Raw genomic sequence first — 17,548 nt, forward strand, 5'->3', positions numbered from 1 at the left:
AGTGCAAGTGCCTCTGGAAGCATAGCCCACAACCACCAGCAAATGTATGTGACCCAACAGCAGTGTCTCCACAAGGAGATGTGTTGCACTACGTGAGGCAAATGGTGGTCACACCAGATACTGACTGGTTTTTGGACCACCAAAACTTTTAGACCAAAACTTTTTCTTAGAGTTCAGCTCATGAAAAATGTGGCCAAAGACAAAAGTGTTGCATTTATATTTTTTTCAGTGTAATATATAGACACTAATTAAACAGGTGAAGTCAGCAGTGAAGCAGTTACAGTTTTTTATTTTTTTGAGCAATTTAAAACCCATTTTTATTATCTCTTTAATTGAAGCCACACTAAGCCCCACACTAAGCCCCACCTCTACTAACCTAACACTAAACTGCTCTAGCAATTTCTTACTGGTATTAAGAGAGATAACACAACATACCTATTAAAGATATATTGATATTATATTTTTATAAAATGAATTAAGCAGTAAAAGGTGTTGATATTTTTATCATATGTAATATGCCTACTATAGATTCATCATAAATGATGCCCCAATACAGCACTCAAATGGAAAAAGGGAAAAGAAAAAGTGAAAGAAAATAATACAGAGAGTAAGAGAGAGTCCGAATGTGGAAAAAAACAAAGTCTTAACACAGGGTATAAGTCACATATTAGATGGCAAGAGTGAGATGTGTTTAAACACAAAGGCATGAAAATAAAAACTGTACAATAGATAAATTCTATAAACGGAAATAAAGACATCAGAAACTCATGCAGAGAGAGAGAGAAAGAAATGCAACCAGAAACATTAACACACTTTACACATCACAAGGCTGAACTGCATCTCCACCAACTATCCACAAACAGCTTCATCCTGGTGCTTCTACTATTTCTCTAACCTTCTATAAGCTTCATCAGAATCCTAATCAGTGTTAGACAGCCATGCTGTGAGTTCAGGAGCAGAAGGAGAATCTCCCTCAGGTGTTCAAAGTTAGTTGCTGCAGGTGTTAATGTTCTTGCCATTGGCCGCGTCCTCAACCAGAGACACATGATAGTCACTGGACAGAGTGAAGTGTGAAACACAGCCAACTAAACCTGCCAGGTACTGACGAGTGCTGTGAAGAGCAATCTCCTTCATCCCACCTGTGGAAAAATCATCACCATCATCCTATTAATCACTACAATCACTGTGTGTGTGTGTGTGTGTGTGTGTGTATTTGTAGTACCTATATAAAGTTCTCCATTCAGGTTGAGCTGTCTCATTTTGCCAGGTGATCGTCCCAGCTCGGATCCATAATCATCCACAGTCAGCTTCCCACTCTGCCCTTCCCTGATGATGGTCAGATACAGAAAGCAGATGGTAAAACACAAAACAGGAAGTTGTAGAAAGAGTAACAGGACGTAGGAGGTGTTTCTGACCTGACTGCTTTCACTCTGTGCCATTTTCCATCACTGAAGGTTCCGTTAACCACAACAAACACAGCCCCACTGCCCAGGTCATAACTGCATAGAACATCACTGTCATCCATTTGTGTTTGTGTGTGTATGTGCGTGTGTGTGGTGTGTGTGTGTGTGTGTGTGTGTGTGTGTGTGTGTGTGTACCTGAAGATGAGTGCTCCGTCCTGCAGGCCTATAGACAGATAGTCAGTGTGAGTTTGGCTCAGGTTCTCTCCCATCCACAGTAACAGTCCATCCTTAGAGAAGCTCTTAAAGCGCAAGAACACACTCGTCCTAGAACCAGATAGCCTACAGACACACACACCAGTCAACTGCAACTTTAAAATTTATGACAAATGACAAATTTATAAATCCACTATATAACACACACTACATTGACACACGCATACCTTTGAAGAATCTCTTGACTGTCATATGTCAGATAACTGCGTCCCATAAACTGAGGAATTTCAATTGCTTCAGTCACCGCTGACAGACAGAAAGAGGCAGACAGACAGACAGACAGACAGACAGATACACAGATACACAGACCAAGAAAGAAAGCATTTCTGATACCTGAAAAAATGGTTCTCAGGCACTCCTTGTGTGTGTGTGTGTGTGTGTGTGTGTGTGTGTGTGTGTGTGTACTCACAGTTAAAGCAGTAGTTTCCACACTCTGCACATTAAAAGCACAAAACAGAAATGTATTAGATTTGTTGATTTGTTGATTTGTTTATTTGATATACAAATAAATTGAATTGAATTGACTATTACTGCTTAGAGTGAGTCAATTCCTATTATTGAATCTAATAAAGCTTTGGGTAGTAAAAAAGGAAAGTGGGCTGACTTTAAAGATAATAATTTCAGAAGCTGCAAATATTTATTAAAATAGGAGCGCAGTATATTACATTTTGTACTTTTGTTCATAGGACATAGTTACCCACAGTATAGTGGTATTTAAATAAACCAATCCCACTTCTCATCCAGGTATTACAGCACTGATCATTGATAGAGGGATAGCTAAACATGTTGTCATTAACAATCAGGGCTTGAACTGAAAATTCAAGTGAAAATGATTGTCTAAACTGTGTCCAAAACTTAAGGCAATGTTTTACCCTCAGGTTGAAAGAGTAGCTGGATATCGGTTCAAGATGTGGTCTGAAATAACCATCGCTTAATACTCACAGTCACTAAAAGTTTCTTGTCCAGAAAAAATAGTCTGTCCAGGAATAATATTTATAGACTGGTGAAAAGAAGGAAAAATTTGATGTAGGATTTCAATAGTGACACTGTTTTGAGCGAGCTGTGATCGAATGGATCTCACTCACTCATTTTCTACCGCTTATCCGAACTACCTCGGGTCACGGGGAGCCTGTGCCTATCTCAGGCGTCATCGGGAATCAAGGCAGGATACACCCTGGACGGAGTGCCAACCCATCGCAGGGCACACACACTCTCATTCACTCACACAATCACACACTACTGACAATTTTCCAGAGATGCCAATCAACCTACCATGCATGTCTTTGGACTGGGGAGGAAACCGGAGGAAATCCCCCGACGCACAGGGAGAACATGCAAACTCCACACACACAAGGCAGAGGCAGGAATCGAACCCCCAACCCTGGATGTGTGAGGCGAACGTGCTAACCACTAAGCCACCGTGCCCCCATCGAAAGGATCTAAAGTATCTAAACATGACAGTTTGTATCTCTTACAAAAATATCAGGATGTGTATCCATACTTTGTTAAGTATCAGAAAATTTGTTAAAAAAAGGACTATTATCCAAAATTAGAGCATAAACATTAGCTATGATAAGAGGAGTATAATATAATCAACCCATTACTACTATATAACAACCTCAACACAGAAAATTGGTCATTTTTATTAATGAATTAATAATGGTAGTCATTCCTCTTAGATTTGGGATTAAATTTGGGGTGGTAAGCCTGACCTGTCCTATCCTCTGAGTTTAAATGATCCACAGTGTGTAAATGAGTTTCCTGAAGGATTACTATTCCCACAAAACATTGTTTCAGATTAGTAACAGTATCTTTTGACAGTGTGGTTTTAAGAGTACGCAGAAGCCTAACCACAGTTGACTTCTTTTCCTCTGTCTTACCAGAAATGCCAGATTGACAATGTGAGGAGTGGGCTGACTTTCTTGCTCCACTGGTTACAGAGGAGGCTCAGCTCACTGAGGAGGCCCTCAATTATGACCAAGTATGGGCTGAGATTCTGCAGCCTATCTCCCCTAAATGCAGCAAGTAAGCTCCATCTTTGGAAATACTCAATCCCTGATCAAAGTTTGATCACACTGAGGAGCAGAAAGCCATAGGCCTTAAAAGTGCCACAAGCCCCCAAGCCCTGCTCCACACCCTGGACTGTGCTGTGGCCAAGTTGGAGAAAGCGTGGAGAAAGAGGTGGAGACCAGAGCACCGCCCTGCCTTGGGACCCATAGAGTCAACAAACTGAGCCAAGAAACCCTGGATAGGGGGCAGAGGACTCCACGCATATGCTCCCCCTTGGGCACCTTAATTAAAGTCATGGCAAGCCAATCACTGCCCTGCTGGATTCCGGGAGCACCATGACCATCGCACAGCCAGGTATCCTTCCCCATACAGCAACGCCTCACAGGTCCACACTCACAGGTCCACAACAGAATGGCCGCTTGTTAAAGCCCCCTCAACCCTACCACCTAGTTTTTTTAATTTAATTTAATCTGATGTAATTGTAGGGGCACGGTGGCTTAGTGGTTAGCACGTTTGCCTCACACCTCCAGGGTCGGGGTTCGATTCCCGCCTCCACCTTGTGTGTGTGGAGTTTGCATGTTCACCCCGTGCCTCGGGGGTTTCCTCCGGGTACTCCGGTTTCCTCCCCCGGTCCAAAGACATGCATGGTAGGTTGATTGGCATCTCTGGAAAATTGTCCGTAGTGTGTGATTGCGTGAGTGAATGAGAGTGTGTGTGTGCCCTGCGATGGGTTGGCACTCCGTCCAGGGTGTATCCTGCCTTGATGCCCAATGACGCCTGAGATAGGCACAGGCTCCCCGTGACCCGAGGTAGTTCGGATAAGCGGTAGAAGATGAATGAATGAATGAATGATGTAATTGTGAGTAACCTGACTGGTCATATTGGCTTACTGACTTTTAATAATGTGTGTGTGTGTGTGTGTGTATACCTTTCTGACAGTGTTTTCCATCATACCCCAGTGTACAGTCACACTCGTACTCATCTCGTTTGGCTCTGCAGGTTCCTCCATTAGCACATGGGTTCTCCACACATGGGTGGGGCGTGTTCATAACATTAACGCCCACCACATGACCCGTCACCACAGCAACCTCACGGTCATTCAGTGTGATCTACATGCAGGAAGGATGTGTGACCTACATGAAATCGAGTGGTTTGGAATCTGATCTGTACTGAAGTAGAATTACAGCAATAAAACTGGACTTTTGACATACACCTCACACAGCCACACCATCGTGAAACTACTGACTGAATTTTAACACCAACACCAACAAAAAGCTTTTACAGAGGCCCTTATCCCTAGTGACGTACAAAGGGCTTTGACATCTGAATGAATACATCAGTGCTGGTCCACCTAGACACAGACTGAAGGAACCAAAATTCTAAAACTGTGCTGGGGATAATATAGCACACAGAAACATTTTTATAAACAAGCAAGAAAACATGAATTCTAGTTTACATTTCAATCAAAATTTTTCATCACCCACTGCAAATCAGGCTCATTGGATTCATTAGTGGCACAGGTGTGTTTGAGCTAGAACACATGAAATACCTGAACTGACTCAGGATTTGTCAAGTGTCATGTTTGACTGCATGTTAAAAATTTGGCCAAAGAACGATCCAAAATGTTAAGAGTTCCTTGCTCTTCACAAACAAGGAACAGGATACAAAAAGATAGTGAAGGCACTGCCAAGTCACTCAAAAGGTTTTCAACCTGCCTTCTCAGAAATCTGGATGCAGACACTGATACATTGCTTTTTCTGCCCCGTGCATGTAGCATAACCACTCTATTAATATTCAGTGACTTGGTATCTATCCTCTGACTCATTAGAGATACACCCCAATGTTGTAAGAAAATGCCATAAAGACATCAAAGTGAAAGTATTGAAGTAATCAGCCCAAAGCCCTGAGCTAAACACCACAGACTGGATCCCACAGATCTCTATATTGAAAAAGGTGTTTCTGGACCCACAAACCTGACAGTTACAGCAGTGCTGTTAGGAGGAACGGGAAATTCTGACACTGAAAATCTGACCTAATAAAAAAAAAAGCTGAAATAATGACCAAATGATTGATAAAATAAAAGGTGTGGAGTCATAAAAAGTGTGTGTATGTATGTATGTATGTATGCATGTATGTATGTATGTATGTATGTGTGCATATGTATGTGTGTGTGCATGTGTTTGTGCATGCATGTGTATGTATGTGTGTGTGTGTGTGTGTGTGTGTGTGTGTGTATATACCCTCTGAATGTCTCCACTGAATGGTCTGATTACTCCAGCACCTGTTTTTGTGGAGTCGTAATCAGGAACCCCACCGATATAGAGAGGGGAACTGCATTTAATCTGAGTAAATGCTCCCTACACACACATACACAAACTAATTAATAATTCTAAGACATCTCAAAGCTTGATGCAATAACATTCAGAAAAATCTTATTTTAAATGTTTACAGCAAAACATCTTATAATCATAAAAATCATAAAAATTCCTGAATATTATTTATTACACATGATCAGTATGCAATGAGTAATACAGTCATAATGTACACACACACACACACACACACACACACACACACACACACACAGTGATTACAGCTTACCTCAGCACTGCCCTCTACTGGGCGCTGATTGTCCACCTGCAGCATACCACTTTTAGCAGTACGAGACACTCTTAAATCATGCCACATGTTCAAACTGACAGACTGCTCACTCCTGAAACACACACACACACACACTTAGTGAGGTGGTGTGTGTCTTTAGTTTGGGTTTTATACCTCTGTCTCCTCCTTCTCTACACAGGTAATGGAGTGACTGCAACACCTGAGCAGTAAAGTCTATTATATTAAGTATTGAAAGGTGGAGTGTTCAGGATGTGTCTGTGTATGTTCAGTAATGCAGTCGGAGAATGCTTTGATTCATGGGATCATAATGATAGGTGTGTGTTCTATGGGGTGTGTCTACACTTGATCATTCAGAAGTGTTAATTCTCTGACATATAAAGTCCTTTAAATGTCTATATTTAATTGTTCTACATTTTAAAGATTGCCAATGTCGTAAAAAATGACAACATGATGGACTCAGACACAAAATCACAGATAAAGTGTCATATTGAGCATGGAGATAATCCAGTGAAGATTTAATGTGTGCTTCACATTACAGCTATATGTGAGTTCAAAAACATGGAGGTGTTCATGTTAGAGAAACAGCAGACACACTGACCTGATGTTCGCAGCTCCAGAGCCACAGTCGAAATGGAACTCCAGAAAACCACCCACCAGAACAATGGACAGGAAGTCACGACTGTACTCGTCATGACTGTAGAGCAGAGTCCCATCCTGACTGGTAGGTTTGAAGGTAATGTGGAACTCCATGAAGGAAAGATATGCCTGTGGGTGCTGAGGCCAAGGGGCACTGGCATATGACTGCACACTCTCACTGAAGCGAGGCAGAGACAGCACGAAGCCTGTCACACAGAGGATGTGGGTCAGTGTGTGTGTGTGTGTGTGTGTGTGCGTGTGTGTGTGTGCTTGTGTGTGAGTGTGTGTGTGTGTGTGTGTGTGTGTGTGTGGGTGGGTGTGTGTGTGTAAAAGACTCACTCTCCTCACAGTGAACTCCTCTGTATCCCAGAGGACAGAGGCAGGTGTAGTTGTCTGCACGAGTCGGGAAACACACTCCATTGTGCTCACACACCACCTCGTCACACACACGGGTACTGCACTCACCTGTAACACACACATACACTTACTTCCACATGCTGCTACACTGCCTAACATTGTGTGTGTTTGGGTGTGTGCATCTCACCAATGTCTGCTCCACTGAGGGCATATCCCTGAGGCCAAGGCCTCAGATCAGTGTCTCTGCCATTGATTGACAGGCTCTGAACACATCCTCGAAAGCCCTGATTTGTTCCCACTGTCTTCACAAGCCAGTAAACACTAGGAGCCCCGCCCACAAACAGAGAAGTACGGAACGTTATTTTGGTGTAGTGACCCTGTAACACACACACACACACACACACACACACATACACATACATACACACACATAAACTTTATAATTTTTATTCAGAACTTTTATATTTCTGTAAAGTTGCTTGACTATGTTCAATACAGTTTTTTTGGATTGCTTAAGCACGACTTTCAAAACAGGGCCCGTGTTTTCAAAACACTACACACAATTAGCACAACCACACACACAATTATCAAAACACTACAGATCCCTTGCATAATTAAACACTCTTGTTAAAACTATACACTTCTGTTTAAAAACCACACTTTGTTACCATATGAAACACACACGTTTCACATTACTATACTCTGTTTGCACGACTTACACTCTGCTGTGATAAACCTAAAACGCTTTTAGCACTTCTACTTCCCTATGATTAGAGTAGGCTACCATCAATAAAGTACAAATATAATGTAAATTCACCAAACACTACACAAGACCAATGTTGTAGACTGAAGAAACTAATTTATTTGTCAACACGCCCAAAATGTTGACATGGAGATTCATAATACTGTAACAAAATGTCACTTTACGTATTGTACTGTAAGTTTACTGTAAAAAAAAAACAAAAACTAGACATCGTCTCTTCGCCTAGCTGGATCTGGCCAGAGAATTTCATCAACATCGCCGGCAACGGTGTCATTAGCAAGACACCTTGGAAAGAAACGTCTTGAATGACGAATCCATCCTTGCATTGCTGCTACCTCCATCTGGTCACAGGCCTCCTCCATGGCTTGGATGAGGGGTACCTCAGCATGGAAACAGAGATCATATACCTTCCACCGCCATGCCGAGAAAAACTCTTCTATAGGGTTGAGGAATGGAGAGTATGGTGGAAGATATAGGACAGTGAAATGTGGATGTTGTTGAAACCAGTTCTGAACCAGAGCAGATCGGTGAAAGACACATTGTCCCAGACAACAATGTATTGCATATGATCGATTTGATTTGCTGCTGTTATGTTGTGCAATTGGTCCAAGAATGTAATTATGAGTGCTGTGTTGTAAGGGCCCATATGTGCATGGCAGTGGAGGACCCCATTCTGTGTAATGGCTGCACAGAGTGTTATATTACCCCCACGTTGCCCTGGGACATTGACTATAGCCCTGTGGCCAATGATGTTTCTTCCCCTCCTTCGTGTTCTCGTCCGGTTGAACCCAGCCTCATCTACGTAAATGAACTCTTGCTGGATCTCCTCTCCATCCATTCGTAAAACTCTCTGAAGAACAGTGTCATGCAAAATTGTGTAGTTCAGTGTAGATCTAGTATACATATTACAGTATAGTAAAAGATGAGACAGTATGCAAGAACACACTGCTAAAGTGAATGCATACGTCTGCATAATCATGCCGCAGTCGTTTCACCCTTTCGGAATTGCGCTCGAAAGGCACTCGATAAATTTGCTTCACTTGAATAGGTTTATCTTGTAGGATGCGTGCCAGTGTTGATGTTGAGACCTGATGGATATCGTTAAAACTGGCGTGGTTATTGACAATGTTAGCTTGGAGCTGATTGAGTGTTATAGCATTCTTGGCCAAAACCATGTTTACTATCTCCCTCTCTTGCTGTTCAGTGAACATAGGAGGCCTTCCCTCTTGTCGTTCCTGACCCTCAATCCCATATAGGAAAAAAAAAAACAGTATACAATAGTACAGTAATTTCACAGGAAAAGGTAACAGAAGTGCTGATAGTGCATAGAATACAGTACTGTGAGCAGTTACTGAAACCGTGCAGATGTTTTTGATATGATGATATTTTTACTATACCTATTTTCCAGTTGAAATGTTCTTATCACACTTGCCACTGTGTATCGGCTTAGATTTGGCTGTACTCGCAGTCCAGCCTCCCTCAGCGTCACGGCTGTGGTTGACAACGTGGTCAACCAGTGTTGCGCGGATCTCATTTGCCAGATTCGGTCCTCTTTTAGCACCTTCTTGTCTTCCTCTTCCTCTTCCTCTACCTCTACCTCTACCTCTACCTCCAGCATGGCCTCCATCTTTTCCTCTTGCTCTTTTGATTCCTCCTCTGTTGATTCCTCTTCCTCCCCTTCCTCCTCCTCCTTGTCCTCCTCCTCGTTCTCCTCGTTCTCCTCATTCTCCTCCTCGTCTTACTCTTTCTCTGACTCTTTCTATTGTGCTTGAAGACCGATGAACTCACCTGCTGCTTTTTATAGTGCTTATACACCTGATTGGTGTGTCTACAATTAAGCAAACAGGTGTTTGCACACCTGATGACTGTGTTGAACCGATTGGTTGGACGGTGCAGTAATTTGACAGTCAGTGCTTTGGTATTGCAAGGAAGTGACTTCATGATAGACTTTTGTGTGATGTATGTTAAGTGTGTTTAGTATTTTGCAAATCACTGTGTGTAGAGTTTTGCAACAAGTGTGAGGTTGACAATGTGCTTATAGTTGTGCAAATATGGGCTGATGTTTTGCCTCTTGAGTGTAAGGTTTTGCTTATAGTGTACTACTTTTAATTTTAGTGTGTAAGCAATCCAAAAAAACTGTAAAATTGAATTTAAGTGCTGTGTGTGTGTGTGTGTGTGTGTGTGTGTGTGTGTGTAGTTACCAGTGAGTGTCCAAACACAGGGGTGTCATTGTCGAGTCGTAGCCAGCCATTAACTCCGTCTCGGAAAAGAGTGACTGTGTGCCACTGACCAATCACAACAGAGCTGTCACTGATGATCTTCCCTGCCCCTGTGCCACAGTTAAACCTGAACACACAAATGTATTAACAAGTGTTGGTGTGTTATTGGGGGTTTTGGTGTGTTAATGGAGGTGTTGGAGTGTTAGAGGAGGTGTTGGTGTGTTAGTAGAGGTGTTGGTGTGTGTTAGTGAAGGTGTTGGTGTGTTAATGGATGTGTTGGAGTGTTAGAGGAGGTGTTGGTGTGTGTTAGTAAAGGTGTTGGTGTGTTAATGGATGTATTGGAATGTTAGAGGAGGTGTTGGTGTGTTAGTAGAGGTGTATGTGTGTTAGAGGAGGTGTTGGTGTGTTAGTGGAGGTGTATGTGTGTTAGAGGAGGTGTTAAGTTATCAGTGGATGACAGGAAGTGGAGATAATCTGTAGAGAAAGTGACCTGTAATTAAGTTTCCTGCGCACCAGAGAAAGAGACATGAAATCTCCTCGACCAAGTTCATTCTCTCCACAGTACAAGAGCAGACCATCCTCAGAGTCCGCCTGGCACACACAAACACAGTTCTTTTAGTAAAACATAATTTTAGTTGTGGACATTCCAAATGAATTATTGTATGTGCTATGTAAGAGAGAGAGAGAGAGGGAGAGAGAGAGAGAGAGAGAGAGAGAGAGAGGGAGAGAGAGAGAGAGAGAGAGAGAGAGAGAGAGAGAGAGAAAGTAGCTGTTCTATATCCCCCATTAGAATCGCCTTACAACAGAGACAACCATTTTGATTGATGGTCTATATCAGCATCACTGCTGCAGCTCTATTAACCCGCTTATCAATTCGATTTATTTTAATTCTCCTTTCCTTTCTATGCTTTGGCAATATTGTATGCTAACAATCTTGTAGATAACATACTAAAAAACACAGAGAGACAGAGACAGAGACAGAGACAGAAGGTTTGACCTTGAACTCCAGAGTGATGTGGAAGCTCTGGTACGAGTTCTTTAGGGGTTCAAATGTCATGTGAGAAAATCCATAAAACCTTGGAAACCGGATTGACACACCTACATGAAATACATGTTAGTGTCGCACCAAAATACACACAGACACACACACACCCACACACCCACACACACACACACAGGTGTGTATCCTGGGCTCAGTGTAAAAGCAGTGTGCTGTTTCTCTTTTCACATCATCCAATGAAACATGTACACTTTTTTCCTATAGATAGTAGTGTAACTATAAAACAGAACTAACTGGTACAGATACAGAATACACACAGTAACTGAAATAATAACAATAATAATAATAATAATAATAATAATAATAATAATAATATCAGGATCCCCTGGATGATACACTGATAAAAGAACAATTGTTATAAAATATTAGCATGCTAACATGTCACCTTCGGAGCAGTGGTCTCCATGGAGACCGAGGTTGCAGTGACATCGTGATCCACCGCTGTCGTAGTTGTTACTGCAGAAACTGTTGGGGGGGCAGATTGTCTCATCACATGACACATCATACACACGAGGCTCCACTCCTTTCCAGGGTGTGATCATGGGGCTGGTAGTGGGAGGCGCTGTGAGGATTGTGCTAGGTGCAGCAGTAGTGGTGTTTAATGTCCAGACTATATTGATTGACATGTCATTGTTCTGAAGTTCAGATGTGTTTTCAGGTGTGTTTTTTCTGACAAGTGAATTTTTAGGTGTGCTTTGTATGACAGTTGTGTTTTCTGGTGTGTTTTTTAAGACAGGTATGTTGTGAAAGGTCTTTGTTTTAATGACATCTCCGTAAGCAGAAGCACTGCTTGGTGATCGCAGTTGAAAGTGTAGGTTCTTCATAGGTTCTTCTATCAGCTTCAAAAATTGTCAATGTTTGAGGAAACAGTGAGAATAAAAGGTAGATTATCAGTACTTATAGTCTGTGATTCAGTGCTAGCACCAGCACTCTGATTAAATTAAATCAAATTTTATTGCAAAAAAGTACGTAAACAGTAAGTCTGATTAATAAAAGTCTCAGCACACGTACCTCATCTATAAAGATATCATCATCTGAGTCCACACCAAACCCCACATCATCAGTGTAGAGATCCTGATCACCACTGCCCACTTCACCTGGACCTGCTACACACACACACACAAACATTTTTTTGAATGTTAAATTGTAGATTGTGATTGATGAGGTGATGTTAAGTATTTTTCTATAACAGCACCTCTAACAGTAGTGAACAGTGTTGTGATGTCTGTCCACTCAGCTGTCTGAAGTCGAATATTAGACTGTAAATGTTATTATTATCACTGTATCACTGGTATATCACACCTGACTTAGACATCTGCTCAGCCCAGTGTAATTCCACTGAACACAGTGTTACCCTCTTAATCTGAAGGGATTTGTTTGTGTGCGTGAGTGAGTGTGTGTGTGTGCACTTTGGGGTCTTGATCTGTTGTCTAATTACTGAGGGGGTCTTAACCCAATTTCAGCTTCCTCACTGTATGTGTGTGTATTTGTTCAATCTGATGATAATTCAGTATCTCAGCCATCTACAGCTGACACAGTACACAGTGAAACAAACGAAACTATAGAACTAAAGAGTAAGTTGTCCTAGACACATAATGTGTATAGTGTACACCCTAGTGCAGACAGCCAACACAATACAGGACAGATACATAAAATTGTGTGTATGTGTATGTGTGAGTGTGTACAGTTTAGTTCACAGTCTGGTTAAGAGGCCCGAATTCTTCAGTACCTTTTCCCAGATCGCAGGAGGTACAGGGGTGGGGTGAAGATTGTGTGTGAGGGGTGTGCGGGGTTGTCCACAATGCTGTTTGTAGATGCAGTGTGTGGTGTATATGTCAGTGATAGAGGGAAGAGAGACTCTGATGAACCTCTCAGCTGTCCTCACTATCAGCTGCATGGTCTTGCAATGCAAAATGGTGCAATTCCCAAACCAGACAGTGATGCACCTGCTCAGAATGCTCTCGATGGTCCCTCTGTAGAACTTGGTTTCAGTTTAAGTGACCAGGTGAAGTTCTTTACAAGGTGAACACCAAGGAATTTGGTGCTCTTGATGATCTCTGGTCCATCAATGTTCAGAGGAGAATTCCACAACCATTGTTGCATGCTGTAATGAATGAACAGCATTCATATGTGTCAGTACTGTCCAAGTGTGTGGGGGCCAGGTGCCATTGGAGACAATGGCATCGTTTATGAAGCTGTTGGAACGATACACAAACTGCAGCAGGTCCAGTGAAGGTGGCAGCAGGGTCTTGATGTGTCTCATAATGAGCCTCTCGAAGCACTTCATAACGATGGCTGTGAGTGTGACAGAACTATAGTCACTGAACCAGAACACAGAAGACTTCTTCAGCATGAAGACAATGTTGGTGGACTTTAGGCATGTAGGAATAACAGAATGGAAATGTTGAAGATGTCACTGAAGATCCACTACCTGTTCTGCACAGTTCCTGAGCATGCTGCCAGGATTTTTATCAGGTTTGGCAAACTTCCATGAGTTAACTCTGTGTGGAGTTCTACTCACATAAAGCATGATTAGACAAAGCACTCCTTCCACGTCATACTGGACCTCAAACCAAGCACAGAAGTCAAAGGGAGGCATCACTGTCACATGCAGGTGATGTAGTCCTGTGGTTGCTGTTCACCTGAATGAACTGCGATGTGCGCCAAGTGTTGCTGCTGTCTTTTTGTTTTTAGCTTAGTATGGACACTCACTTTATTGCTGCACTTCTAATTTCTCTCATAATGCTTTCGACAGTGTGTGATCAGACAGTGGTGTGTGTGAGAGAGATTGGTCATTGTTTTTTGAGTGACTGGTCAGTGGTGTGGTGGTCATAACTTACCAAGGGTGCGGGTGGGGGGGTTGACTGGACTGGGGTAACTGACACCATGCTGGTTTACAGATCTGATGATGAACTGATACTTCGTTTGAGGAATTAGACCCTTCAAAACCATTGAATTCGACTCCACAGGCTCATGGATGATGGTCCACTCAGAGTCCATTTCTGGCCTGTCACACACACACACACACACACACACACACACACACACACACACACACACACACGTCTATACACTCTGTGTCTATACATGTTCTTTAACACTGTGTGGAACTAATGACACCTGATCATCAGAACTCGAGTCAGAAACAAATAATAACAGGATGTTGGCACCACCCCATGTTTAGATTGCTCGTGTGCTGGATATTGACGGGTTTTATTGTGGTGTGTCTGGGATTCTTCTGCATCCCTACTACTTTGCTGAATAAAATTCTGACAGTAAATTATACAGAGGGGAAATGGACTGAAGAGAGGGAAGGGTCACAGAAATACAGAATGTAAAAATTCTGTCATTTTACAACACAACATTTGAACAAAGAAAGACAACACACGTGCACATAGATTACCTGATGTATGCAACCAGGAAATAAAGCACAGGTGAGCTACCCTGACTTTCACCCTGGAGCCACGACAATGCCAGTTCAGTGTCCGATAAGGCAACCACTACAGGCTGAGTGGGAGGCGAGGGGGGCATACACACATCTGAAAAATAGAAACAGGGAGATACAGACAGAAAGATAAAGCTGTATAAGACAGACAGAAAGAGTGACAGACCCCCCAAGCAACCTTGGGAGAGTTTAGTCATGTTCACTCCACACCAGCGTAGCTTGATTTCCCAGATATACATTTTCATTTTATCTCTCAAAAGCTGTAATATAGATAAAACCAGGACCGCTTGGGAGGAGGAGTTAGGGCTGCAGTTAGGTGACGAACGTTGGGAGAAAGCCGTAGATAGGATACGGTCTACCACTTCCTGTGCCCGCCTCAGTCTCATTCAGTTTAAGGTTTTGTATAGAATTCATTTTTCCAAATCTAAACAGGCAAAAATCTATCCTGGGGTAGAGGACAGATGTGACAGATGTCATGCTTCCCCCTGTCATCTAAGTCATATGTTTTTTCTGTGCCCAAAATTACACGCATTCTCGCTATATTTGGTATTACCAATGAGTCAGTATCAGTGAGTTCTGTACACAAAGATGTTTTAGCCTTCTCATCTTTGTTGGCCAGACGTTGTATACTTCTACACTGGAAGGCAACAAGATGTCCCTCCATCTCTTTTTTTCCGTTTCTTCAGTTGTTTTAACAGGGGGATGTGGGGTGTTTGTGCGTGCGCGCGTGAGTGTGTGTGTGTCTTTGTCTGGGGGTTTGTTTTTGTTTTGGGTGGCGGGGTGGGAGTGTCTGCTCTTTGTTGTTTGAAAAAGGAAAATGGAGAATTTCTGTATACATTCTTGTATTTGTGATACAATTTTTGATTTTTCAATTAAAAAAAAAAAAAAAAAAAGAAAGAGTGACAGAATGAGAGAGACAGAGAGAGAAACAGAAAGAGCAACAGAATGAGAGTGAAAGAGAGAGATAGTCAGACAAAAAGAGAACAGTTGTGATAAATAAGTTTTAATTAAGGGGCTGGACTGAGTGATCAGTGAAAGTGGAAGTTTACCCTGGGAGGCGGTGCTAATACCCCTCAGCATGCTGGGACGTCCCTGTGCTGTTTCATGATACGCTGCCACACTAACACTGTACTGAGCTCCCACACTCAGTCCTCCAATCACCACATCCTACACACAAACACACACACACACACACAAGCTTTATACAGAAATATTTTAAGAAGGTTTATTTATTTACTGTGATTTGTATTAGGAGAAATGAGATGTGATGATTTTTACTCACTAAACTTGGCTGTCTAGCAAATTGCCCCTGTGATAATTAGAGAATAAACTGTTACAATGTTCTAGTACAGAATAAACTGTGTGTGGAGGGAAAAAAGACAGTGAAGTGTGTTAATGAAAAAAAAAACAGTAAAATGAATATGTGTAAAAGTTTGTGTGTACAGTGAGGAGAGTTTGTGTAGTCAAAGGAATGTCTAGAGTCCTGGTGGGACTGAAAGGATGACCGTCTCTCATCTCTGCATAGAATACCTGCAAAACACACACACACACACACATACCTGTACACATACACATACAAAAAGACCTCTATAGGTGTCAGAGTGGATAATTATTTGACACAGGCCTATCCTGTGAGTTTTGTCTTCTGTACATGTGTGTGTACCCTATATCCAGTAATGGTGTTGTGTCTTTGTGGGATTTTCCACTGAATTCTAAATGCGGTGCAGTTTACTGTCTGAAGCTCCAAACCTGGAGGTGCACTCAGGCGATCTGTAACACACACACACACACACACACACACACACACACGTGCGTATATACCAATGATCTCTTTGAAGCTTGTGACTGTAAAACTAAAACTTTTACTAAATTGTTCTGGATTCTAGAATGATTGAACGATTAAAAATGATTGAAAATAATTCTGTAGATAAACTACGAGTCAGGCAAATGGCAAATGAAGTTATTTGCTATAGGATTCATTAAAATTCATCAAAAATTTTAACAACATACTAAACTATTAAGTGATTTTGTTTAGACAATCATCCCCTGAAAGGAAAAACCGAAAGAAGAAGAGGAGTATAGACAATCATCTGATTAAGTGAATCAGAATAAATAATACTGTAAAAGTAATTGTAATGATTCGGATAGTCATTAACATGATTCACTGCGAGCGGTGTGGTCACTCACCTGTCTTGTTGATCGTGTGTCTTTTACAGACTGTCTGATCAAACACACACACCAGTACACACACTAACACACTCCTCAGCACCACACGTGTCTGACACACACTCATCATTTCTACACCCGTGACGCCGAGTTCTAAAGTTTTAGTTCTGAAGACTGCACTGCTGCTCGACCAACACCGCGTCCTGTAGAGGTGTGTGTGTGTGTGTGTGTGTGTGTGTGTGTGTGTGTGTGTGTGTGTGTGTGTGTTAAGAGGATCAGGGGTTTATCTCTGCAGACAGGATGGTCACTCAGACTGATATAGGAACAGACAGACAGACAGATGTACAGTTATATGAGAGGGATTTGAGCAGTGACTGTCTGTAGTCTGAGTAGACATCGTTTACAGTCTCTGGCGCCACCTGTCTGTGTTAAAATGTACTTTCAGGACTCTGGGCCCAAAAAAAAAAAAAAAAAAAAACCAGACGTTTTTCAGCCGTTTTCATGGAAAGAGAAATGTTTTTTTTACTGGACAGAAGGAAATGATCAGGTTTAATGAGCTTAATCAGCTTATTAACGAACATCACTGATAGAAAG

The 17,548-nt window shown here is 42.0% G+C and overlaps 1 protein-coding gene across 1 annotated transcript; it reads right to left on the reverse strand.

Moving 5' to 3' along the window:
* Positions 1-367: 367 nt before the first annotated feature.
* On the reverse strand, positions 368-17,107 carry LOC132854786 (pikachurin). Its single transcript, XM_060883401.1, has 24 exons — positions 16,976-17,107; positions 16,452-16,558; positions 16,232-16,318; positions 16,071-16,097; positions 15,838-15,955; positions 14,747-14,882; positions 14,184-14,350; positions 12,355-12,449; positions 11,729-12,182; positions 11,281-11,381; positions 10,774-10,874; positions 10,266-10,410; positions 7,489-7,678; positions 7,284-7,409; positions 6,907-7,150; positions 6,288-6,399; positions 5,927-6,043; positions 4,615-4,795; positions 2,086-2,109; positions 1,844-1,922; positions 1,599-1,742; positions 1,416-1,499; positions 1,223-1,326; positions 368-1,139 (listed from the first exon to the last, which is right to left on the reverse strand). Exons 1-24 carry the CDS (start codon positions 17,082-17,084, stop codon positions 988-990), a joined length of 3,204 nt encoding a protein of 1,067 aa, XP_060739384.1. The 5' UTR covers positions 17,085-17,107; the 3' UTR covers positions 368-987.
* Positions 17,108-17,548: the final 441 nt, after the last annotated feature.

This window comes from Tachysurus vachellii, chromosome 12 (assembly GCF_030014155.1).
Source record: "Tachysurus vachellii isolate PV-2020 chromosome 12, HZAU_Pvac_v1, whole genome shotgun sequence".
Classification (NCBI taxonomy): domain Eukaryota; kingdom Metazoa; phylum Chordata; class Actinopteri; order Siluriformes; family Bagridae; genus Tachysurus; species Tachysurus vachellii.